Raw genomic sequence first — 23,449 nt, forward strand, 5'->3', positions numbered from 1 at the left:
GGCAGAAGGAGTGACTCAGAAGGTGATAGTGGGGTCACAGTGTAGGCGGCTTATGGGGCAAGGGGCTGGCATAAAGCAGGAACACTGTAACTTAGATGTACGCCGTGGTTCTTTTCTTCTGGGGCCAGGGACCCTCATGACAACCAATTGAAACTGCATCAACCTCCTCCCCAGAGAAGGGCAGATGTGCATGTATACAGAACTGGGGGTGGGGATAGCCTAAAGACCTCTGAGGCCCAGGACCTTACTAGAGGTTCACAGAGTCCAATCAAAGCTCCAACACCTGGTGATCACGGAGGCCCAGACACTCAGGACAGGGCCCTGTGGACTCCCTTTCCGCCACCTTCCCACCACACCCAACCAGATACATTTCATCCTATTTCTTTAGTTCCCCTAAGAAAGCTGCAAAATCCACCCTCCCCACCCAGTCCCTCTGCAGATCAGCTCGTTGCTTCCCCGCTAGAGGGAGCCACATCCCATGAGTTTCCATCACTTTATTTGCAAAAATAGAAAACTCAGCAATATGCGACACAGCGGGGTGGAGGGGAGATGTAAACAGGGGAGGGGACAGCACCCTGACCCCCCCAGAGAAAAAGGGGAGCCAGTGGAAATCTTATTTGGCAGCTAAATACAAACTGGGGATTGGAGGAAGAAGGGAGGGGTCACAGGGGCCCTGGGCTCCCCCTCCCAAGACCCCTGGAGGAAGGGGTCAATTCCAGGGTGTAAACAAAAGCTAATAAATAAATAGAGGCTTCCTCGGGGTCAGGGTGGGATCAGCTAAGCAGTGCCCACCCCCCCTCTCCCTGGGCCAAGCTGCTCTGGGGGTCACGGGGGGAAGGCACCAGGGGGAGAGGGATCCCCTGGCCCCTCTGTAGTGTAGGAGGGTTCCTGCCCCATGGCTGAGATGGGGGGCAGGGGGAGCCCAAGGCACATGACAGGACTGGGGGAGGGGCTTGTAACTGAGGGCATAAGGTAAACTCTGGGCCCAAGCAAAGAGGTGCAGAATGGACCTGCCTCTGTCCCTTTCACCCTCTGGCCCCCCACAGAAATGCAGGGCCCGACCTGACACGAGGACGGGGGCACAGCGGGCAGCGTGCACCCAGCAGGTGCCTTATGCAGCGTTAGGCACCAAGGACTGGGGCAAGAGGGTGGGCTCAGCCCTCCCCCTACGCCCCCCTCCCTTTGGTCTCTAGTGTTCCTATTTGCTCCCAGAGGCCTAAGCACCCGGCAGAGGAAGGGGCTGTGGAATGGCAGGGTCTTCCTCCTGCCCTGGGGAGCCTGGGACCCTGGTGTCTGAGGGGCAGTGCTGAGATTTTAGAGTCCAAACTCAGGCTCACCCCTCTGCCCTCTCTCCTGGAGGGAACAGGGCAGGCTCCCAAGACTGGAGAGGGAGCCGGTTAGAGCAGGAAGGGGATGAACACGGAGGCACCCCTGGAAACTTTGGCAAAAACAAGGAGCTCAGTGGAAGGGGTGGGGAGAGGGCAGAGCAGGTCCTCCCTCAGTCACTGGTGGTGTCTGGGAGATGGTCAGTCTGCTGCCTGGAGCCCCCAACCCCTGAGACAGGGGAAGTCAGGGGCCCTGGTCAGGGTAGGGGCTGCGGCCCCCTCTGCCCTGGCCCCCAGGAACCTCATCCTCGCTGGAGGCCTTGGGGTGGGGGCCAGGCTGCGAGGAGTCGTCCTCAAACATTTCGGGGTTCTCCAGCATTTCTCGGATCAGGGGAGGCATCGGGCCCGGAATCTCCATCTTCAGGGTAATGGCCCTTTCTGCTCCTGCAATGGAGGGACAAGGAGGTTCGGGGGGGCTGAGGTACAGCCCCTAAGGCTGACACCTTAACCTTGCTGGACTGCCCTCTAGCTCCCCTCTGGGGGCTCCCAGCACCGGCCTGCCACCTCTGTCACCCTCTCCCTATTCTAGGGTTCCCGGGGACTGCTCCTCTGCCTGGAGCCTCTGCCTGTCTTCTCTGCCAAGCCTGTTGCCCATCTGTCCCATCCTTTCAGGCTGTCTCCTCAAAAATCACGTGGTGCCCAATTCCAGCCCCACTCCCTGGACCCTGGACCCCCGCCCCCATTGTCCATAGCTTGCCAGTTGTTCCTAGGGCTGTTCTTTTTTTTTTTTTTTTTTAGGTCTGTTCTTAATAACATTTATAATTAGAACTAATATTTATCAAACACTATCTTCCAGGCATCCTCCTAAACCAGTGTTGTCCAATAGAACTTTCTGTGATGAAGGAAATACCTCCTCTGTCCAGCGCAGGAGTACCTGGCTGCACAGTGTTACTGAGCACTGGAAATGTGGCTACTGCAACGGAGGAACTGAATTTGTAACTCAGTGCAGTTCTAAGCCCACTGTGTGTTCACTCGTTTCATCCTCACAGAACTTAGGAGGTAGCTGTAAGTCTAGCCCAGTTTACAAGCAGAAAAACAATAAAAGAAAAGCACTTGCCCAAGTGTCCCCACTAGCAAGTGGCTGAGCTAGGATGCGGCTGAGCTAGGATGCTCGTGTAGGCTGCCTGGTTCTCACCCACTCTGTTCTTGTCTCTGCCTGACCCAGGAGACCAGCAGCTCCGGGAAGAGAGAGGGGAGGCTCGCTCCCGACTAACCCTTGGTGCTGATGCCCCGGAGGTCAGTGATCTTCATGAGCATCCTCGGGAACATGTAGGGCTGGCTGGGCCGTCGCCGCCGGGCATAGAGCCTCAGGGCTTCCAGCAGCGGCTCCTGAAGCTTGTCCACTTTCTCAGGCTCCTCCAGGTCCATGCGGTCTGGGGGGACAAGCACAGGGGAGTGAGAGAGGAAGAGATGGGGAAGACAGTGACAAGTGGCCCTGCCCTATGGCCCTCCAGGCCCCAAACTTTGACCATGAGCCCCACCCAGGACATCTCCCCTGTTCCAATCCCTTCCCCGCCTCTGGCAAGAGGTTTTCTCTGGTAAATCACTCCTGCCCAGACCTCTATGTCAGCACTGGTATCGGGGGTCTCCTCAGCTCCCCCTGGCTCTTCCCCTCTTCTTGTCCTTTGTTGCAGGCTGCCGGGGAGTCTGTACTGGAGCTGAGGAGTCTGTGGATGGGACCAAGGTCTCCCGCCAGGTGGGAGATCAATCGGGTGTAGGGTGTGGTGGGAAAGCAGTCCGAGCAAACGCCAGGGGGCGCCCCCGCACCTCCGCAGATGAGGCAGATGGCACTGAGCAGCCCTGTCTCTGTATCATCCATCTCCAGTGGCAGGAGCTGCCCAGCAAAGGCAAAGACGAGGTCTGTGAGGGGCCCGAAGCCAGCATTGTGCATCTGGGTCCGGTTCAGGGTCAGCCCGTCAGAGAAGGTCATGGTGTCCTGCTCGGGGGTGTACCTTGTGCAGATCCGCAGCATCTGGAGGTAGGCAGGGGGCAGGGTTAGTGCTGTCTCTGGGAAGCAGCGCTATGGGGACGGGGAAAAGAGGGAATGAGGTGCAGGTGGAAAGTGAGGAGGTTGGGTCCTGAAGGAGGGCCACCTGAAGCTGGCAGGGGGAGCGAGGCAGAGAGATGGAGGGTCTGAAGTTGGGGGAGGGAAGAGAAGTCAGAAGGAGGCAGGGCACCCAGAAGTCTAGGGTCAGATCTCAGGGGCAGAGATTAAGACAAAAAGAGCTTGGGTTTCGAGGAGATCTGGGGAGTCCCAGATTGGAGGGGGGAAGAGAGATAATGAAATCTCTGTGTGGACCAGCTCCTTGGTCTCATATGAGGGTCAGGCTGTGGCAGAAGACAGGCCACGGGTCTTAACTTACTAGGATGTCCAGGCAGGCAGCCTTGAGCAGAGTGATCTGGTCAGCAATGCTGAGCCCCGTAAAGCCGGGCAGCCGTTTGGCAAACTCCACAATCTTGATGATGCACTTGGTGGCTAGCTCGCTGAACTTATCCCACAGCCCCAGATCCAGCTGCACCCGGTGGTCTGCACTGGAGTTCTGCAGGAAGGTCCGGTTAGAACACAAACGAAGGCCTATCCTGGGCGCTGTCTTCTTTCTGCCAATACCCCAGGCTCTCCCTTCTGCATTCAGATGCCCTCCTTGTTTGTCAGCACCGGACCATGGCCTCCAACACAACCCCTACCCGTTCTCCAAAGTCAATGTTCCCCTGCCCTCACTGGGGCCCTGCCCACTCCTCACCGTGGTGTATTTGCCCAGCTGGCAGAGCGAGGGGAAGGTCTCCTGATGGGCTTTGCTGACCTTGGTGATGAGCTCTTCTAACTGGGGGCTCAGCTCATAGCTGTCAAGTGACCCTTCCTCCTTCACCTCTTTCTTCTTCTTGTTCCGATCATTCCGCACAGCTGGGGGGTGGAGGTGCAAGGAGAGGATCAAGACCCTCAGAACCTCCCTCTGGGTATCCCCTCTTACCCTAACTTAATGTGCTCCGGAGCATCCCTTCCCTGGGACCCTGGGCGGGGCCTCAGTTTCCCTGTCTCCCGCACTAGCTCCCATTCCCAGGCTGGCTCTCCCCAGCCCCACCCAGGGCCTGCAGGCCCTGCTCCCTCCCCAGGCCCTTCGGCTCCATCCTGCCCTTCCTGTCACCCTGCAGGAGCTGGGGAGGGGGGGCAGGATATGCAGGCAGCAGGATATCCACTTATAGCCTTGGCAGCACAATGGTGCAGGGGAGGGGGGGCACCCCAGATCCACCTCAGGCTCAGTCCTGGGAGCAGGGGAGGGGACTGGCAAGCCCCCCTAACTTCCCCATGAAACAGGGAATGTGCACCGGTAACCCCCATTCACTCATTCAGAGGAAGGGTTAAGCTCTGAGAAGGGAGAATGGGAAGGGGTGGGGTCTCCTGGGTGAATGGAGCTAATCAAATAGGACTGGCCAGGGAGGAGGCACAGCACTCCAGGGCGGCTGGAGGCTGGACTTGCAGAGGTCAGGAAAGTGGGGGTGGCCAGTGGGAAGAGGGTGGCAACCACAGGCTAGGACAGGAGCACCCCTGCCCAGGCAGGCCTGAGGGCCTACCTTCCTTGGACATGCCGACTTCAAAGCACTTCTGTAGCCGGCAGTACTGGCAACGATTCCGGGTCACCTTGTTGATGATACAGTTTTTGTCGCGGTGACATGTGTACACCATGTTCTTCTGGATGCTGCGGCGGAAGAAGCCCTGGAGTTGGGGGTAAGGGAGGAGGGTCAGTGAAGCAGGATGTTGGGAGTACCAGCCTCTCACAGGCCTTGCAGGCCTGAGCCAATCTATTAACCACCTCTGTGCAAAGCAGCCAGTCCCTCCCACCTCAGAGGGATACCCACCCACACCCAGTGAGTCTCTGATCTCACGCAGGTAACTGGATGCCCAGTGCGCCCGCCTCCAGCACGTACACACCTTGCAGCCTTCACAAGAGCTGACCCCGTAGTGGTAGCCAGAGGACTTGTCATTGCACACGAAGCACGGCTTGTAGACCCGGGGAGGTGGAGGGGGTGAGGGCGAGCTGGGCACCATCTCCTCTGAGCTAGTGCTCTGCGTCTCCACCGCTGTGGGGAAGCAGTGATGTGAGGGTCAGGGAAGAAGGACCCCTCAGATCTCTAGGCATCCTCATCAGATACACACTGCCCCCCCCATTCCCACTTCTTCCTCTGGCTCAGCGGTGACAACACCATCGCCACCACAGTGATTTAAAGTCCCAACAACCCATATACAGCCCCATAGTAAACACGTCCAGAAACCCCTAAACAACCACTACGACCTCCCAGTCTGGCCATCTCCCCCTACAATAATGCCCTACGGGACACTGCTCAATTCTCCAAATTCTAGGTCGAGGCCATCCCAGAAGTTAAATTCTCTGGGCCTCAGTTTCCCCAGCTACAAAGTAGGTGTGTTACGGCCCGTGGCTCTTAACTCTCTAGCCACTCCCTCTCACATCGGGTCCCTGCCGGGTAGTCTCCCTCCTACCCTTCTCCTCCTCACGAGGCCATAGATCTGGGTGTGAGGAGGCCAATTCCAGACCACCTGTGGCTAGCACCTGGCTAAATGGCCAGGAGGTTCAGGAGGCAGAACAGAACCTCGTTTTCTCTCAAGCAGTACAGGGTAGACAATCCTTGAGCTTCTCCCCCTCATATCACCCCCCAAACAATCGCCAGTGTCCTTTTCCCCAGAAACCACGGAGACAGTGGAGGAAATGGGACACAGGTATTGGGAAGGTAGGTTAGGGCACATGCAACAGCCTTATTTTACACCCAAAGAAACTGAGGCCAAGAGAGAGAAGCGACCAGCCCAGTGCCACACTGCCAGTTATGGTGGAGCCAAGGCTCTCAGGTCTTCTAACTAGATCTACGTGACCTGGCCAGGAGTTAGAGAAGTTGGGAAAGGGAGACAGGTATTTGCTCAGATTCTCAGGTCTAGAAGCTGCTGGGGGTGTAGCAAAGCAGAGAAGTCAGGCGACAGTGGGTAAACAGGGCTGATGGGGGAGGGGAGCCATCTCTGGACCCTCTCTGAGCCGTGTCTTCACTCCTAAACTTCCCCTGCAAATACCCAAACACAGCTCAAAAGAGATCTCCGCCCATGCCACGCACAGTGCCGGGGGGGGGCGGGGGGGGAGGACGCCCTCTGTTTGGGAGGCTGCTGAGTAAACCTCTTCTGGGTGTGTGGCTGATCTTCAGAAGCTTGAAAAAAATCTATAAATTATTCAACCTGTAGGACCAGTTGCCCAAACCTGGAGGGCCTAAGTTAACGCAAGAAAACCCTAAGACCCTCCCTAAGGAGCGTCCCTTGCTGGCACCCACCTCATGAACACCTTCTTCCTTCTAACCTGCTGTAGCCCACCTGGTCAGAAGTCCACCCAGGCCACCCGAAGGACAGAAGGAAGGCCCGGACGCAGGGGTTCCAGGCTAGCTCCACCTCCCCACAGGAGGAAAGCCCTCCCCACCCCCCGGCACACACAGACACTCAATTAGCATAAGAATCCAGCTGGAGTGAGATTCCCCAATGAAAAAGGAGAGAGGAGGGGAGGAAAGGAGGGTGCCTGGAGTCTATTCAGGACTTGGTGGGAAATCCGGGGTCGGGCCCCGGGGAGGCGGTTGGTGCTGAGAGATGGGGGGTGGGCTGGAATGCCTTTCAGGATGGTCCCGGTGTCCTCTGAGGGCACGTGTGCTGCCCACAGGCCAGTGCGTGGGGTGGTGCTCACTCGGCGCTGACGCCCTCCCTGCCCGCAGAGCGCTGCCTCATTTCCTCTCTTGCAAAAGGGCCTGGGTGTGGTCAGACTGGCATGGGCCACTGCCAGCCAATTATTATGAGACTGGGGGTGGCAGGGAGACAGGCCCAGGGGCAGCTTTTCTCATATGCGTGGTACTGTCACCCCTTCTCGGAACCCCTCTGGCACACTCCCGTCCCTGAACCCTAAAGCGCAGCCCAGTAGCTCTGGTCAGTCTGGGAGCAAAGGGCACAGGAAGGCTAATCGTTGTCACTCCACTGAGATTCCCTTCTCAGCCCTGGGCAGAGACCCCAGCACCGGGGGGATGCTGCTCCTGGCTAAGCAGGGGCCCCTGCAGGGGAGGAGGGGGGTGGCTCTGGGGTTTTCTCCTTTTAAAGCCCAAATTGCTGAAATTGAGGAAATTCCTGGCCAGGCTGTGCGGAGCTTCAAACAAACTCTTTATAACCGGCTGTAAACACTCCCAGCTGCGAGGCCCAGGGCCGAGAAGCCTGGACTCACAATCTGACACACACCTCCTTGGAGACACTCTCACACTTCAACAACACATTGGGCACAAAAGCAGGCACTTTACCAGTGGGCTCCTATACCCCAGCGGGACCCTGGCACAAAAGAACACCCAGGCAGGCGGGCACAGAGGCACACTCACTCCAGCCACACCGTGGAGCTGGATGCACAAGTCATAAGGAGGACACACAACACCCAGCGCTCGCTTCACCGTTGCAAGCGAGAAGCTCTGCCCCCAAACACCCACGGCCTGCCAACGCAGCACCAGGACACCGACGCTGCCAGATACAAACACACCAAAGGACCTCTTTCCTTCCCTGGATTACACACACAGGTCTAAACTACTTTCTCTCTGAAAGTGTGTGGAGCAGGCCCGAGGCCCACCAAGACCCTAGAGGCCAAAATTGTTGGTCCAAACTGAAATGCAAAAACATACTGCCAGCCAAGTCCCACAGGCTTCCCTGGGCCTGAAAAGGATGGGGTTCCTGCCCAGCCCCCGCAAAAACCCTTCCTGGGAGATTCTCTCCATCTCAGCACCCCTCCCAACATACCCCACGTCCCCATTCTATTGGGCCATGAGAGAAGGTTAAGAATTCACAAGGATTTGGTGCAAGGCAATAGTTCACACTTTCCCCGCCCTTTAAATGCTACGCTTTTCATTCTTGCCCCACCCCACCTCACGGTACTGTTTGCCACCTCCCTCTTCCAGTCTCCCAGTTGTTAAATCTGAGCAGCTCTGCCCTGCAACCAAAAGACCAAAAAAAAAAAAAAAAGCTGATCTCGTAAACAGCGCTGCCGAGTGCCAAGGAGCGAGGCGCGTTGGCGGGGGCTCAGTGACCCCGCGCGCGCACTCCCAGGGCGCCCGCCGCCCGCCCCTTCCCAGCGTGCCCCCCAGCCCCGCGTCCCCGGGCTCCGAGCGCCGTCCCAGGCCCGGGGAAATTCGGGGGTGTTCCAGGCTCCCCTCCCCACCCCCCCTACCCCCGCCAGGCACTTCAGCCCGGGCTTCAAAGCCGCCTCTCATCTGGACTTCATTTTTACTGCCTCTCAATCCCCGGCTTTTTATTACCGCTCTGGAAAGGGGTTCCAGGGCCCCAGGCCTGGCATCTCCCATTTCACAGAAAAGGGAAGGTGGATATTTGGGGACCCAGGAGTCCCGCTCCCCCCGCCGCTGCCACCTCCAGGCCACTCCTCACCGTAAGCCCAACTTTTATTGAAACTTTTCGTTTCCTACTGAAGTTGTGGGCTCGAGCCATAGGAAAAAGTGCACACAACCCTATACACATTTCCTAAAATTTCTTTTCTCAATGGGGGAGGGGGACGCCAGAACCCAGCCTGGCCCCGCTTGCGTGCACAACCCCTTACACCCCGCACGCAGCACACACAGAGGGTGCACGCTCGAACACAGCACTTTCCAAAACCGCCCCCGCAGCCACGCAGGGCACACGCCCTCCCGGCCTCAAGTCACAAACATCCCCACACGGGGCCATGCGGACCTGCCAACGCTGGCGGAGGGCGACGCTGCTTGGAGAGACCCTTACGCCCACACCCGCACCGCCTAAGCGAGGCGTTGCACACTCCAGGGATGCACACGCTCTGCAAATAATATTTTTACACTCGCGACTTCCCACATGGACTTTACGAACTCCACTCACGGTCCTGGGTGCCATAACCCTCCCGGGCCACGGACCTGCCGGCACAAACTACCAACGCACCTCGGCCTCTCCCTATCCCCGGGAACTCTGGAGGGTCACCAACCACAGGTCCTAGCTATACACCCACCATAAAAAACACACACACTCTCCAAACACTACTGTACACACCCAAAGGAGTCGCTGAGGCCCCCACGTTTAAAGGGCCAGTACCTCTTTCCTACACACCCGGCCCTCACATGGAAAGGGTCAGAATCTCCGCTTGCAACCCAAGTCCACCTTTTACACACGGAACGAGAGAGCCGCTGCCTGTCCTGCACCCCGCACCCCACCCCCCAATGTAGGGCTCGGGTACCTACATTGCAGACTGGCGGGTTGCGGCCAGGCAAAAGACTCGAGTCCGGCGAAACAGGAGCTGCCGGTGGCTCTGCGCAGCAACCCGGCCCCGGGTCCGGCTGCCCCGTACAGCCGTCGCGGACCCGGGGCAAACGTTTCCATGCAGTCGTACATCGCGACCCGGCTTGGAGGGAAGCTGGGTGCTAGAAACACCGAGGACCCGCAGCCGATTCCCCCTCCTCCCCCGGCGGCGCCCCGCTCCTGGAGGGGGGGAGGGGGAGGGCTAGCATAGGGCGCCGGGCTGCATAGGGGGTAAGGGGTGGGCGGGGAAGAAGGGGATCCCCAGCAGGGGAAAGGGACTGGGCGGGGCGCAGAGCCGGGGCTGCCGCTCCAGCCGCTGTCCGCCTCACTCTGGGCGCCTCGGCGGCTAGCACTGGGGAGACTTTTTGTAAAAGCGAAGCCCGGCCGGGTGGGGGGTGGGGCTTGGAGCGCTAAGGGGGCCGGGCACCAAGATGAGCAGAGCTGGGAGTGGAAGACACGCACTCGCACCGTGGCGCGCTTGCTTGCTCAGACACACATCCGAGCATGCATTTATCTTGGCAGGCACCACGCATCTGCAAATAGGCAATAGTGCACATGCATGTCTGCACGCGCATAAAATTAGAGGTGTACACACGTTTTTGCAAACACACCTGGCTCGGGAGAACGCTTGCAAGGATTCTCTCTCCACTGCTCGGAGGCTTTGCAAGCTTTTGCACTTAGGCGCGTGCCAAGGTCGAGGATGGGGGAAAGAGTGGAGAAACCGAGCACACGCATTTCCTTTCGAGTTTCCCCTCCCCCCAGCGCTCCTTTTTTTACACAAGTCAGTACAGGCAGGGGTGTCAAGGAGGACTGGGGAGAGGAAACATGTAAGTTCCCTGCGCGCGGCACTTCTCCAGAGCCCAGGGACCTGCACTACCTCCACCCGCTCATTCCCAGGCCTGGCTCCTCCCTCTCCCTCCGCGCGCGCGCTGCAGGGCCGAACATCACATTCCTGCGGCTCGGCGCGCGCGGCCTGCTCCTTCCTTCCCGTCCTCCCACCCCCGGTCGGAGGGCCGGAGCGCGCTCCCGCCGTGAACTCTCCGGGAACCCCCCTCGGGGCGGGTGGCCGGGCGCGCTCACCTCCTCCTGACCCGGCCCCGCCCCACCCCGCCCAGGCCGTAGCCCGCGCCGCCGCGGAGCCCCCCCCCCCGCCCCTCCTGCGCAGCCGGAGTCTACCCTTCTTAGGCCGAGGAGTGCTCCCTCCGCCGCGGCCCGGGCCGCCTGCCTCCGAGTCCCCCAAACCCCATCCTGCGGCTGACACTCCCGGAGCTCATCCAATGCCCCTTCCTCGAACCTGACTTCAGCACAAGACTCCCACCCCAAACTGCTCCCGCCGTGCCAGCTGCGCCTCGGACGACACTGCCTTCCTGAGTGCCAGCTCCCCGCCCCCAGAGTCGCTACCGTGCCAGTCGCCCCCAAGTGCCAAGTGCCTCTTCGGCAATAACTGCGCGTCTGGTCGGTAACCGTTCTCAGAGTCATTAAATACCCCCACCAGTGGCAAACTGCCCCTTCTCCCCTTCAACGCCACACTTAGTGCCCTTCGGATCTCCGAGGGCCGCCCCACTCCTCCCTCGCGGGCCCCTTCCGGGCACTGAGTGCTCTCGACCGGCGGAGAAGGGGGTGGGGGGGCGGGAGTTGGGCCACGTCAAGAGTTTGCCCTCGCCGAGCCGGGCCGAGTCGGGGACCCTGGCCCCGGGACAGCGCCAGCGGCGGCGACTCCCGGAAACCGCCCCCTTCCCCGCGCCCCGCCCGCCGCCCGGCCGCCCGGCCGCCCGGCGGGCCGGCCCAGCCGGCTCTGTCAGCGCCGCTCACAAGGGGAGTGCCGGGGGAGCGGGAGAGGCGCCCGGCCCGGCCCCTTCCCCCTCCCGGCGGCGGTGGCTGGGCCAGGGCGGGGCGCGCTTTTCTAAGAATCTGTTGTACCGGGTGGGGGGCGCACTGGGGTGCCGCAGGAGTGGGGCGCCAGTTTGGAAGAATAAAGAGCAGGAAGGGGTGCCAGAGTAGGCGAGGGAAGGGAAGGCAGGCGCGGAGGAGGGGCCGGGGTGGCTGCCGGGGACTGAAAGGGGCAGGGCTGGGAAGGAGGGCCTGGTTGGCGGATGGGGGGCCGCGGGGTGGCAGGGCCGACTCGGGGGACTCGTAGCAGGGATGAAGAGGGAATGCATTGCTCTTTCCAGTCCAGCCTGAGCTCCCTGTTCTTGCCCCCAACCCCAAATACCCCATTTCTGACTCCAGCCATCCCCCACAAAAAGAAAAAAGGGGTGACAGACTTCTGAATCAGAACATGGCCAGTGGCAAAAAAAAGTCAATTAAGTGCAAAGTGGGGAGTACCCCCAAAATAAGGGGAGAAGAGAGCCCTGATTAGTCAACTGTAGGCTGTCAGTCCCCCCCACCCTTCCCCCTCCGAAATCTGAAAGGTCCCAATTAAGTCAGGCCTGCCTGGTTGGTAATTAGAACCAGAAGTGGCCAGGCCACAGGGAGGGGGGTTGGGAGTGGGGCACAGGAGGAGTGGGGGGAGGGCTCCAGGAAGTCATGAGTTCTCAATAGCCCCCTTTTCTCTCCACCAGATGCACCCCACTCCTCATCACCCCATCTGTGTGTGCTTCCCAGGCATTGCAGGGAGAGGGGGCCTTAGAAAGGACCAGGCATTGGGGTGTCAGGCCCACCCTAACCTCCAACCACGACCCCCCATTCTAGACAGTCTTAGCCTTGAGGAGAAGGTAAGAGGATGGGGGAATCTAGTGCCCCCTCTTTTCCCCAAAGTCCCCCCAGCCCTTATTGCAGCAATTAGACCCATTAGCCTTCTAGCATTTCATGGGAACCAGATGTTCTCCACCAGCCTGGTGGGAGTATGAGGGGGGGCTGCTGCCTGACTCACCCCCTTCCCTGTGATCCCCACCACCAAGGCGCACCCCTCCCAGCTAGAGCCCCACAAAGTCATGGCCCCAGAGGCAAGGAGAAATGTACCCCTCCCCCACTAATGAAGCCCTTCGCACTGAATCTGGTGTGGTCACCCCTCAGAGCCTCTACCACCCTGGCAAGGATGAATTTGGCCAACAGGAGGCTGTGCGGGGAGGAACAGCTAACCCCTTCATCCCTCCTTTCCTCCCCTCCTGCCACCTTCTGGAAGGGGCTTGAGGATAACTGGCTCTGAATTCCTCAAGCTAAATTCTCCTTTTCTTCCAGAACCTTCCCTCAAAAAACTGAAGTTGGGGCATTTCAAAGCAAAGGAGGCCCCACCCCAAGGGTAAGTCCTAACTTAGGAGTCCCACCTGAAGGGCAATAGGAGGGGTCTCTGGAGGAGGGGGCAGCAGTGGAGCGAAGGAATAGGGAGGTGTGAATGAGGGACGGGCCCCAAAGCAGGAGTGCTGGGCAGGATGGGGGCTGGGACCGGGGAGGGGGCCAGGAGAGGGGGGTGCAGCCTGGGCCCCAGCGGCGGCAGCTTGCCCAGCTCCCCCCGCCAGAGAGGTTTCCTGTTGCAATCAAAGCCCCGTTTGTGTCGGCCTGGAGCTGGAGCCCGAGCCTGAGCAGGAGAGACCAGGGAGGGGAGGGGAAGGAGGCAGTCGGCTGGGTTTTTTTCCTGGAGGAGGCCTCGCTGCCGCCTGCTCACCACCGGTACCGCCTGCTTAACAAGGCCCTTTGCCTCTCCCGGAGTCTGGGTTCTCTCTGTGTCTGCGCCTTTCAGCCTGTGTTATTTCCCTCTCATCTCGTTTAGGTCTCTGAGTCTCTCTTTTTCAGTTTCTTTTAAGTAGAACTCTTTTTCTTCCTGTGCCAGCCTGCTCTCAGTTTCTCCATGTGACTTAGTATATGGTGCAGCCTGGGCTCCTTTGCCCAGAGACACTGTCACCAAGTTCAGAGGACAAGCAGAGCTAGGTCCTCAGGACACCAGCTATCTCCTCAAGACGGGGAGGAGGGCAAGGCTTCCCTTCCCTCCCATCACACTCTGTTCCCTGCAGTCTCGATAAAACAAACATACAACTCACCAGTGTTCATAAACATGGAGATACACGAGGACACAGATAGCAGGGTTTTATGCATGTGTGTGAGCAAGCACACCCAAACCTGTGTGCGTGTGTGTACACACACACAGAGACACACACACACCCCTCCGCTTTCCCACGCACACAGGCCTGTGCTGCCCCGGCGGCCGCAGGTGCTCCCCTTCCCACTACCCTCCTCCACCATGAGGTTCTGAGACGCCTGTCTTAACCACTCAGGCCCCTAGAGCACCCCAACAGATGGAGCAAGGCTGCCCTTCTCAACATGGATGTCTCCAAGGTGCTAGGGACCCAGCAGTAGGATTCAGGAGCCAGCCCCAGGGAGAAGTTCCAGACTCCTTCAGGGACCATCCCCAGTCCCTCCCACAGATCAGGGGAGAGAGGCTGAAAGAGACCCAGACTCCAGGTGAGTGTGGCTTTGGCATCAGACTTAGGCCTCCAATCCCCCTCCATTAGATGTCCCAGCCAAAAAGGGACAGCAGGGCAGAGAAGTGAGAGAATACGCTTTCCCCCTTCAGCCACTGTCCCACTGCGGGAGGTCTCCCAGACTCCAGGATCCCCTCCTCTCCCCACTGGTCCCTCTCATTCACCACTAGGTGCTGCGTGCCCCACTCCCATGCAAGCTGTCTGGACCCAGGCCTTCCCCTCCTCCCCACTCCACTGCCCCCTCTCTGCCCAGGCCTGTCCCCCTGCTGCCAGCCGCACCCTCCCCAGCTACCTGCCCTGGTTCTGACTCCTCCCTGGGATTTCTTCTTTCAGCCCCTCCTCCTGCAGGGCGACCTTTGGGGATGCAGCCTAGTCTGACCGCTTCCCCTACCTTGACCTCACTTTGAACCCTGACCTTGGTCTCAGTGTGTCCAGGGCACAGGGGCACATGGAGAACTTCACTGGGGACTGGCTGCTGGCTCTCGGCATTCTCCCCGCCACCACTCTCTCTACTCTGCCTCCTCACTCACGCTCCCTTAGCTGCCTCAGGAACTCTGGAAAATCAAGTCCCAAGATACTGAGTTGTACTGCCCTCTGCAAGAAGTACATTCATGTGGGGAGGGTGGTTCCCTCCCACCCCGCAGACCCTGGGACAGATTCTTGGGGTGCAAATGAGGTAGGGGAAGACCAGCTGAGGTTTCCAGATAGGGGGGCTTTGTGCTCTCTCGTTCACCTGCGTGCCACCCAAATAACCCCTGTTGGACTACAGACAGGCCACCGGCCGGCCTCACCAAACCCCAGACACACCGTCAGCAGCCCTATGAAATACTGCCTCACTCTTCACACTGACTCTTTGTTGCAACCCTGGAATTCTGTATGTGAGCAGCGTCTCAGGGCCATGCCGTGCACACACAACTGCATATGGCCTCTCACACACAACACACCCCTTCTCTAGATGAGCAAGCTCTTTCCAGCAGAGCTGCCAGCCAGGCCTAGTCACCCCTTCACACACACACACACACACACACACACACACACGCACGCACACCCCTCTGAGTGCTCCTAAAGGCAGGCCCCTTCTCTCCACCTCTCTCTCTCTCTCTCTCAGCTTATGGAGCTATAAAGGATGTCTTTATCTTCTGGTCTTTTCTTTTCCCTCTCTCTTTCTCTCTCTCTGGAACTGCCCCTCTCTCTATCACCTCCCCTTCTATCCAGGTGGAGGCTTCTCTGTACCAGCTCCCACACTGAGGCCAGCATCCCAGCCTTCCAGCTCATGGGCATCCACGCCTGTAGTGGCCTAGCGAGGAGGAACAGCTACCAAGTGGAAGGAGAGGGGATCCAGAGGGATGAAGGGAGGCCTAAGGCTTCTGCTGTCAGCACTCAAAGGCTTCACCCAAAGAGGGCAGGCCTGAGGGACAAGTAGGGATCTGCACAGCATGTGGGTACCGTGCCAGACCTAGAGAGAGGGGAGGAGTCCACAACCCACATGGCTGGAGGAGAGGATGCTTCTGGAACACCCCCTGCACCTCCCCGGATTACTTATGGTACAAGAGCTACCTTCTTTGCTGCTGTTTCCACCCTCCCAGAACCAAGAGGGAAGTTTCCTGACCCTACACATCTTTGGGCACCTGGCACTAGGTTCCATTCCTCTTTTTGCAGGCTCCCCCTAATTCAGAACAATTTTACCTCTTGATCACAGAGTTGGGGTATTGGCCTCCCAGACTCCTCCACTTCACAGCCTGGCTCCCCACACCCCGCACTGCAGGCAGGCAGCAGCCTCAGACTTCACCAGACCCACCCTTGGCTGCCCATACAAAGGGGTTCTCCCTGCTAGTTGAGTCATTCAGGAGGCAACTGCAGAGCCCCAAATTTTAGGCGTTCTACTTTCCCATTCTAGTTGCACAGGAGAACTCTCATTTGCAAGCACGTCCATTGGCTCCACATCCAAACCCCCTCGTGGCTACCCCTGTCACCTCCTCCATTAGATCAAACCCCCAGCCCTGCCTGTCTTCCTAACCGGGACACCAATTTTCTCTATCATCCACCCACGAAATGCCCTCCTGTTTCCACTTGCCCTCATCCCCCAAGATCCCTGAGACTCACACAGAGAGGCCATCTCCTTGGGGAGGTCAGGCTGGCCCAAGCCCCGGAAGCTAGGACTCAGCATCTCGAAAGGTGGAGACCCCCTGAGTGCCCCTGGGAAGGCGAAGGGGAAGCCAGCCCCTGGGTAGCCAGAGCCAGGCCCCAGGGCACCAGGCGTAAAGAGTCGCTCCTTATTGGTGGCCATGGCGGCTGCAGTGTGGGAGGCTGAATCCCCTGGGGTCTGCAGTGGGCGGGGGACTTCTTCAGCCACAGCCCCCGCCCATGCCCACTGCCCTGGCCTGGGAGGCTCCGTGCCCGCCCTGCTTGGCCTGCTCACTGGGTCTCCAAGGCTCCTAAGGAGAAAGAAAGGAAAAGGAGGGATGAGAGAATGATCGCTCTGAGGTTCCAAGCCCCATGGCCCTCTCCCAGCTGGAGTCTTTTCCCTCCTTGCTGCCCTCTGCCACACAGTAGGGGAGGCAGGGCAGGTGCTGATGCAGGCTCAGAGAAACTCTCCTGGAAGGGTAACTTGAGTTTCCAAGGTGAATCACGGTCTTCAAACTCCTGGCAGAGAGGACTCCTAGGCTAAGAAGTGACCATTACACACCACCATGGGCTGGACACTAGATTTAACCCTCACATCAACCCTGTGAAGTAGGAATTATGATTCCCATTTCACAGATGAGGAAACTGAGGTTTAGGGACTAGTTTAAGGTCACATGGCTGTAAAGAGTAGAGCCAAGACTCAAACTCTCTACCATCCTGGAGAAAGCAAACGTATCTGTTTTAACATTTTTGTTAAAAAATGTTACACCTCTCTGGAACACAGACTCTGGAGCCAGACTACCTGAATTGATCCCCACCACTTGCCAGCTGCAGGACCTTGGATGTATTAGTGTTACTTAATCTCTCTGGGCCTCAGTTCCCTCCTTTGTCAATTGGGAATCATAATAAGCCTCACTTCATAAGGTTATTAGGAGGCTTAAATAATTTACCATATGTAAAGTGTCTAGAATAATATAGGGCACATACTAAATGCTATATAAATGTCTCCGGTTCTTTCTCTTTGTACCTTCTCTTCCTCCATACCTCTCTTTTAATTTGCATTTCCTTTCTTTCCACCTTCCTCAATACTCCCTCTCCCGGTTTCCCCTCGCAATTCTGTCTCTGTCTCCAATTATCCCTCCCTCCCTAACCTCTCCTCAAATCCACAGAGGTTAATGGAAGCCCCGCTGTGTCCCAGGTATGATGCTAAGAAGCTCCTCTCCCTGTCCTTAGTTTACTTTGCTTCTCCATCTCTTCTCTCTCTTTCCTGAGCCCTCTGCTTATAGGAAGCCCTCCCTACATCCTCCCCTCCCTCAAATGTAACCTGACCTCAGAGGTTTTTAACCTGAGCCCAAGGGAGGGGGAGGGGAAGGAGGGAAAGAGGAAGTGGGAATCCCAGGGCCAGGCAGGTGGTTCCTCTCCTGATGCTCTGACACGGGAAAGGTAGGCTTTCCCAGGAGCCTCAGAACTACCCACCTGTCTAGGGAGTTAGGGGCTGGGGAAGGAGAGTCACCCCAGCCTGGAGGCCTCCTCTACCAGCCAGAACCATAATGGACTAGATGAAGAAGGACAGAGAAGGGCCGAGAGAGAGTGAAACACAGAGTCCTTGGGGTGGGCAGGCCCAGAAGTAGATGACGGGTATTTTGCATCTCTTTCCATCAGTCTTTGCTTCTAAGATCAATATCGCTCCGTCTTTGTACCTCTGCTTTTTTTCTTCCTTCCTTTTCTATCTCTCATCTGCCTTGGCCTTCAAGCTCCTGAGGGTAAACTGGATGGAGGTTACAGGAACTCAGACCCCAAGCCGCCACCCTTCACTCAGTCCCTCACTAGCCACCACCCAGCTCCCCAGCACCCTGACTCTTCAGCCCAGTGTCTCCCCAAGCCCTAAAAGTCTGAGCTATGAGCCCCCAGGATCCACCTCCTTTACCTTCCCCTATTCCCTGAAGTCCTTGTCCCAGGTTAAGCCCAGGTAGAGCCAGGCGTCCGGGCCCCTGAGGCCCCTGGGCCATAGCTCAACAGGCTGGGCCACATTCCAGGTGGATTAACCCCTCCAATGCTAAGGATGAGAAGCTACTAGAGGTCCCCCCCACCCCATCTTCCCCAGACTGGCCTAGACTGAGAACCCGGCTCTGGGCTCCAGCACTCACTATCTTTGCTTCTCACCTGCGGGTGGGAAACAGAGACCTGGGGGTGGGGCAGGAGGACTTCGAGGGTCCCAGAGAGGGATGCTCGGGCTCCTGGTCCTTACGGAGGAATGAAGCTGTGAGGGAGCCAAGCTCTCCCTGGCCTTCCTCTTATTTTGCCTCAGAGAAGGAACTTGAGAGTTGAGTGAACAGAGGAAGGGGACAGAGACGCATCCCACTTCTGAGCCTTGGTTTTCTGCCTTGGCTAGGAAGGGAAGGGGAGGGTCCTAAGTCCTGGGTAGAGGAAGGGACCAAGGAATTGAAGACAGTGGTACACAGCGTAAAAGGAAATCCTAAACTAGGGACCCAGAGGTCTTGGTACTTTGGGGGACCTGAGGAAGGGAGAATGTACTTCTTTCCTCCCAAGGTGCCACCTCAGACTGAGGGGGGCTGACCAGGGGAAAGGGGCCCTTGAGAAGTTGCTTCTCTTCGAGCTGAGGTGGAGTTGAGGGGAGGGCATGGATGAAGGGGGCTGCTGGATGGAGGCGGTGGGGGTGGGGGGGCGTCTCTCTGCCGTCCTGCCCGCTTCAGAGCCTGGAACAAAGCTGCCCTTGTCGGCTGCACTCCACCCGCTGCCCCCCTCCCCTCTGTATAAACACGACCACCTTTTTCCATGACCCCATCCCCAGCCTGGGCAGAGAACCCGGGCATCCTCTGCTCTAGCCTGGGCCCCCAGCCTGCTCCCCGGGAGGCAACAGTGGGCTGGGTTTCCCTGGCCTCGTGCCACCCTTGAGGGAGTCCAGACCCTTGAGTCTCCACCTCCCATTACCAGGTGCCTTCCCTCTACCTCACTGGCCCCAGGGAGGGGCAGTACCCAGGAGGCAGGCAGGCAAGGCCGGTGGAATGTGTGTGGGCATCAGAGGGCATGGGTAGGGTGGGGCAGAGGGGGGAACTGGAGGTGCCAGTTGGGTGGCTTTCTGAGCCAGGGGGTGGGGGTGTGCCGGGACGGGGGTGTGTGCCCTGTGCTGCCTATTAGGCTCTAAGCCACGGCGTGTGTGTACATGTGTGTGTGAGTGTGTGTTTCCCTATTTGGGATACCCAAGCTCCAGGCACCCTTCACACACTGCCTCCTGCCCCCTTCCCTGTCCTCTGTTTTCTCGCCTCCAGGATATGGGACACTGCCTGTGGTCCTCAACCCCCAGTCAGCATCTGAGGAGTGATGGTAAGGGGTAAGGGCAGGAGCCTCAGACCTGAGGACTCGGACGGTAGCTGCCCTGGATGTGGGCCCTGAAGGGGCACAGTCATCTCAGGTTCTTGCCCTACGGGTCCCTCCTCGGGCTCCCTTGCCCACCACCCCACCTCACCCCCTGCCCAACCCTGCATACTCTTACTCTCTGGCCACCTGCAGAGATTCCCTCCTACAAACTGGGTCAGGTTGAGGGAACTGGGCTGTAAAGTGCTAGAGACAGTGAGGCAGCGTCAGTGAGGCTCCAGGACTGGAACTCCCAGGTCCCTGCCCCAGTCTCCCTGTTCTTCCTTTGTACCATTCGGGCTCCCCTCAAGAATACTCCAGAGGAGCCCCCGACCTTGGCTGGAGGGAGCCCGGACTCACACCCAAGGTTGCGGATATGAGAGGGAATCCTGCACTGCGGTTCAAGGCAACTTCACAGACCCCTATCCTATCCATTTGTCTCTCCAAACTGCTGGACCCAGACGGCCAGAATCACTTGCCTCTGGACCTTTTCCTCGCCCTTCTGTTGTCCAAGCTGTGGCATTCCACTAGGGAAGGATCAGCGCGGACCAGAAATCCTCCCCTCGGATTCCCCAGGGAAAGCCTCAGGGGAGGCGGATGGTGGACCTTCCCCGCAAGAGGGGACCCTATCTGCCCTCACACTCCAGGCACAAACATAGGATAGAAGGCCCCTGGCTGAAGACTCTTCCCTCAAAGCTCTCCCCGACTACTCACCGCAGTGAAGGGTGGATAAAGCCCAGCCCAACCCAGCCTGTCTAAAATCTTCCCCATTCCCTTCCCACATCAGGGCTGACCCCCAAGTCGGGGCAGGAAGTCCCCCTCCACCCCTGCGGATAGCCGGACCAGCGCGGGGGGGAACTGAGCCGGCGTGGCTCCCGGCGCCCCCGCCCCCGGCCCACCTCGCCGGAGGACCCGGGCGTCCGCGGCGGCCGAGCCTGCTTCCCCGCCTGACTCACCTGGAGGGGGAGGGAGGGGGAAGGGAGGCCGCCGAGCCCCGAGGTCCCGGCGTCGGGCGGTCGCGGGGATAGAGCGTCGCAGTGGCAGGGGCTCTCGGTGATGGGGGGCTCTGGGGGGGGCACAGACTCTAGGCTGGGACGGTCCCGGGGCCTCTCGGAGCCCGCCCGCCCACGTGACCGCCCCAAAATATCCGACACATTTTCTCCCAAACCGCACACTGACTCTGCAGGCGGGGACACGGAAAATATTTTCTTTCTTTTTCTCCCTCCCCACCCCCCCAACATCCCTCCCAGCCTGGCTCCCTCCTCCCCCTCCCGCCCTCGCTCCTCCCTCCCCTGCCGCCTGCCCCTGCCCGGCTCCCTCCTCGGTGCCCTGAGGCTGGGGGGCGGGGGGGCGGCGGGGTGGGTGGGAGGGGGGCTGGGCGGGGCGGGCCAGGACGCCTGGGTCTCTGTCCCGCCCATTTGCTGGGCTTCCTTGGCTCCGTCCCCGGGAGGCCGGGCAAGGCTGGCAGAAGAGGTCAGTGTCCTGGGCCCATGATGCTACCCTTTCTCTCTGGCACTTTTCCCCTTCCTGCCATTTGGGGGGACTGGTTGAGTCCTCTGGCCGGGCTGTGGTTCACGGAGGCCAGTTTCCGTACCTCTGCAGGGTAGGCAGTGGGGGGCTGTATCCACGTCCCCCCAAGGGGTGGAGTGACTGCGCAGGGATATGCCAGAGCGGATGCCACTGTCTTTACCCTTCGCTTAGCCTTCACCTGCAGGTCAAAGTAGGCTCCACTTCCGCTTGTCTACCCCAGCCTGTCCTTTGGTCCCAAGAGCAAACTGGTTGAACTAGTGGAGATTGTGCGGATGCTAAGTCCCGGGCTTCAAGACCTCTTCCCTGTCACCCTGCCTTGAGTAAGCTTGGGCTAGGGCTTCTGGGTCCCTGGCTGCCTACATTTAGGCTGGGGTGGAGGGCAAGGGGAACTGTAGCTGGGAGTGGAAGGAGCCTGGGGCTGGGTGTGAGGGGGAAAGCCCAAGTCGGGGGGTGTGTCTGCCTTACCTAGAGCCTGCCTGCCTGCCTGCCTGCCTGCTGGATGCACCACAGATGTTGTTGACTCCAGCCGCGCGTGCGTGTGCGTGTGTGTGTGTGCAGGCACGTGCAACCAGTGTCAGTGTCAGGGTCTGATGGGGACATTTCTCTGACTTCAATGTGACCACCACAGACTCTCAGTCCTAGAGTAGGAACCCCGGGGCGTCAGCGTCCATTCTACTGAGGGCAGAGCAAGAGAAGAGTCCAAGCTCTATACATGGAGCTCCAACATTCCTACAGGAGCTAGGGTGGGAGAGAGAAAGTGGAGAAGGGCAGCAGTAGCAGTGGGGGCTGGACTCGGCTGGAGAGATGCGCCCAAGGGACCTTCCCCAGCAACAGTTCTGGGGTGGCCAGCACTGGGGACACTGAGTCTTGGTCACGTCACGTTTCCCATACCGGAATCACTTTGCTCTGTCCTCACTGCCACCCTAGGGACCAGGTAGCCTCCCTCCGGGGAAAGGGAAAGGCCACTTCTGGTAGCCAGAGTCAGGCGAAGGGGAGAGGAAAGAGGGGCCTGCTGTGGCTCTCTCAGGAGAACAGGAGCCGTTGATGGGGTGCAGACAAGGCCCTCCCTTTCACACTGGGGGTGGGAAGAGCCGGGAACAGGTACTCCAGGGTCCCGTCCCCAGGTGGCCTGGCTGCTGTTGACTTTGCTTGGTTACCCTGGGAGCAGCTCTCAGCAGTGTGAGAGGGGCGGGTGTCGGAGAGTTGGACCGAGGCGTCCAGGCTGGGGTGGGATGGCACTCAGCCTTTGTGGCAGGGATCCCCGTCAGGAGCCTGCGAAGTTAACCCCTCCTGCCCTGGTGGTGGTGGTAGCTGGCGGAAGGAGGGCGGGCCCAGCTGCGGTTCGTGAGTGTGGCCCTAATTCCCCTTCCCTCTCCCAGCACATCTGCACTTGGTTTACAGTGAATGAGTCTCCTGTCCTCATGAACCGGGTGAGAGCACCACTCCCTCCCTGGCCCCTGGCCGGGCATCCTGACACAGAACCAGACACCACCCACCCCTGGAACGCTCTCCCTGCTGGGTAGCCCTTTCTCAACTCTTCCCCTTCTCCTTCTTACAGGGGCTCAGGGTCTGGTCCCCCAGAGCTAGAGCTCTGAGACTATGCAGCCGGGGTAGCAAACGGGGCCAGGGAAGCTAACGGGGGACAAAACTCTTGGGTAGCCTGGAAAGAGAGAGCGGGTCTGGAATTCCATCTGTCTCTGCCTTCCTCTTTGTCTTGGTTTGTCTGTCTGTCTGCCTCTGTCTTTGTCTCTGGTGGGTGTTTGTCCATCTGTCTTGGTAACTGTGGCTCCGCCCTTCTGGCAGCCTGTACGGTCCCCAGCCAACGACAGCAGCCAGGGGGCGATGCCCAGGAAGACCCGCCCTGTGCCGGCCCCTCCCCTCGGGATTGCCTCGCCTCCGCCCCCGCCTCTCCCCAGGACCCAATGACTGGGGTCTGTGGGCTGCAGCGGTTTGGAAGTCAAACCAAACAGGCAGACTGGGGAGCAGAGAAGAGGGGCATTGTGAGGGGTTCAGATTCTTCTCTCCATCTTGCATTGCTGCCTGTGCTCTGTCCAGGGATTCTCGGAGGAAGCTGGAGAAGGGGGTCTCCCACTCTGGAAACTGGTAGCGAGAGCTCCCCTCATTTCTCTTTCTCTTGGGTCATCCCCAGTTCTAGGCTTTGCTCTGTTTGTGGTTGCTTCACTTGGTCACCCTGGCAACTTGGAGAAAGTGATATCTTGGGGGCCCTAGGACCAGGCTTCCTTTGCTCCCTTCATCACGAAGACCAAAAGGAGAGATTGTGAGGAGAGGAAAAG

At 59.0% G+C, this 23,449-nt stretch overlaps 1 protein-coding gene and 1 long non-coding RNA gene across 9 annotated transcripts in view; one reads left to right on the forward strand and one right to left on the reverse strand.

The window, feature by feature from the left end:
* Positions 1 to 479: 479 nt before the first annotated feature.
* RARG (retinoic acid receptor gamma) lies at positions 480 to 20,791 on the reverse strand. 3 transcript variants are annotated; one of them, XM_027106414.1, is made up of 9 exons: positions 20,582 to 20,791; positions 16,230 to 16,561; positions 5,314 to 5,462; positions 4,956 to 5,097; positions 4,127 to 4,287; positions 3,749 to 3,925; positions 3,153 to 3,357; positions 2,600 to 2,758; positions 480 to 1,769 (listed from the first exon to the last, which is right to left on the reverse strand). In XM_027106414.1, the coding sequence occupies exons 2-9, from the start codon at positions 16,411 to 16,413 to the stop codon at positions 1,570 to 1,572; spliced, it is 1,377 nt and encodes a 458-aa protein (XP_026962215.1). In that variant the 5' UTR covers positions 16,414 to 16,561; positions 20,582 to 20,791; the 3' UTR covers positions 480 to 1,569. The 3 variants fall into 3 exon arrangements, with proteins under 3 accessions (XP_026962215.1, XP_026962216.1, XP_026962217.1); XM_027106416.1 differs by having other exon boundaries at positions 1,627 to 1,801; positions 20,582 to 20,690; XM_027106415.1 differs by lacking the exons at positions 16,230 to 16,561; positions 20,582 to 20,791 and adding an exon at positions 9,651 to 10,715.
* LOC113620506 (uncharacterized) overlaps positions 2,736 to 23,449 on the forward strand; it is a 28,960-nt gene continuing 8,246 nt past the window's right edge. For 2 of the 6 annotated variants that reach the window (XR_003432796.1, XR_003432795.1), the window contains exons 1-3: positions 2,738 to 3,081; positions 12,889 to 12,949; positions 19,541 to 21,475. This is a non-coding gene — a long non-coding RNA (uncharacterized LOC113620506). Of the gene's footprint in view, positions 3,082 to 12,888; positions 12,950 to 19,540; positions 21,476 to 23,449 lie in introns of all 6 variants that reach the window. The other 4 variants (XR_003432798.1, XR_003432799.1, XR_003432794.1 and 1 more) reach the window with 4 other exon arrangements.

The sequence above is a fragment of the Aethalodelphis obliquidens genome, unplaced genomic scaffold (genome assembly GCF_003676395.1).
Source record: "Aethalodelphis obliquidens isolate GAN/ISIS:26980383/991018 unplaced genomic scaffold, ASM367639v1 scaffold8, whole genome shotgun sequence".
Taxonomy (NCBI): Eukaryota; Metazoa; Chordata; class Mammalia; order Artiodactyla; family Delphinidae; genus Aethalodelphis; species Aethalodelphis obliquidens.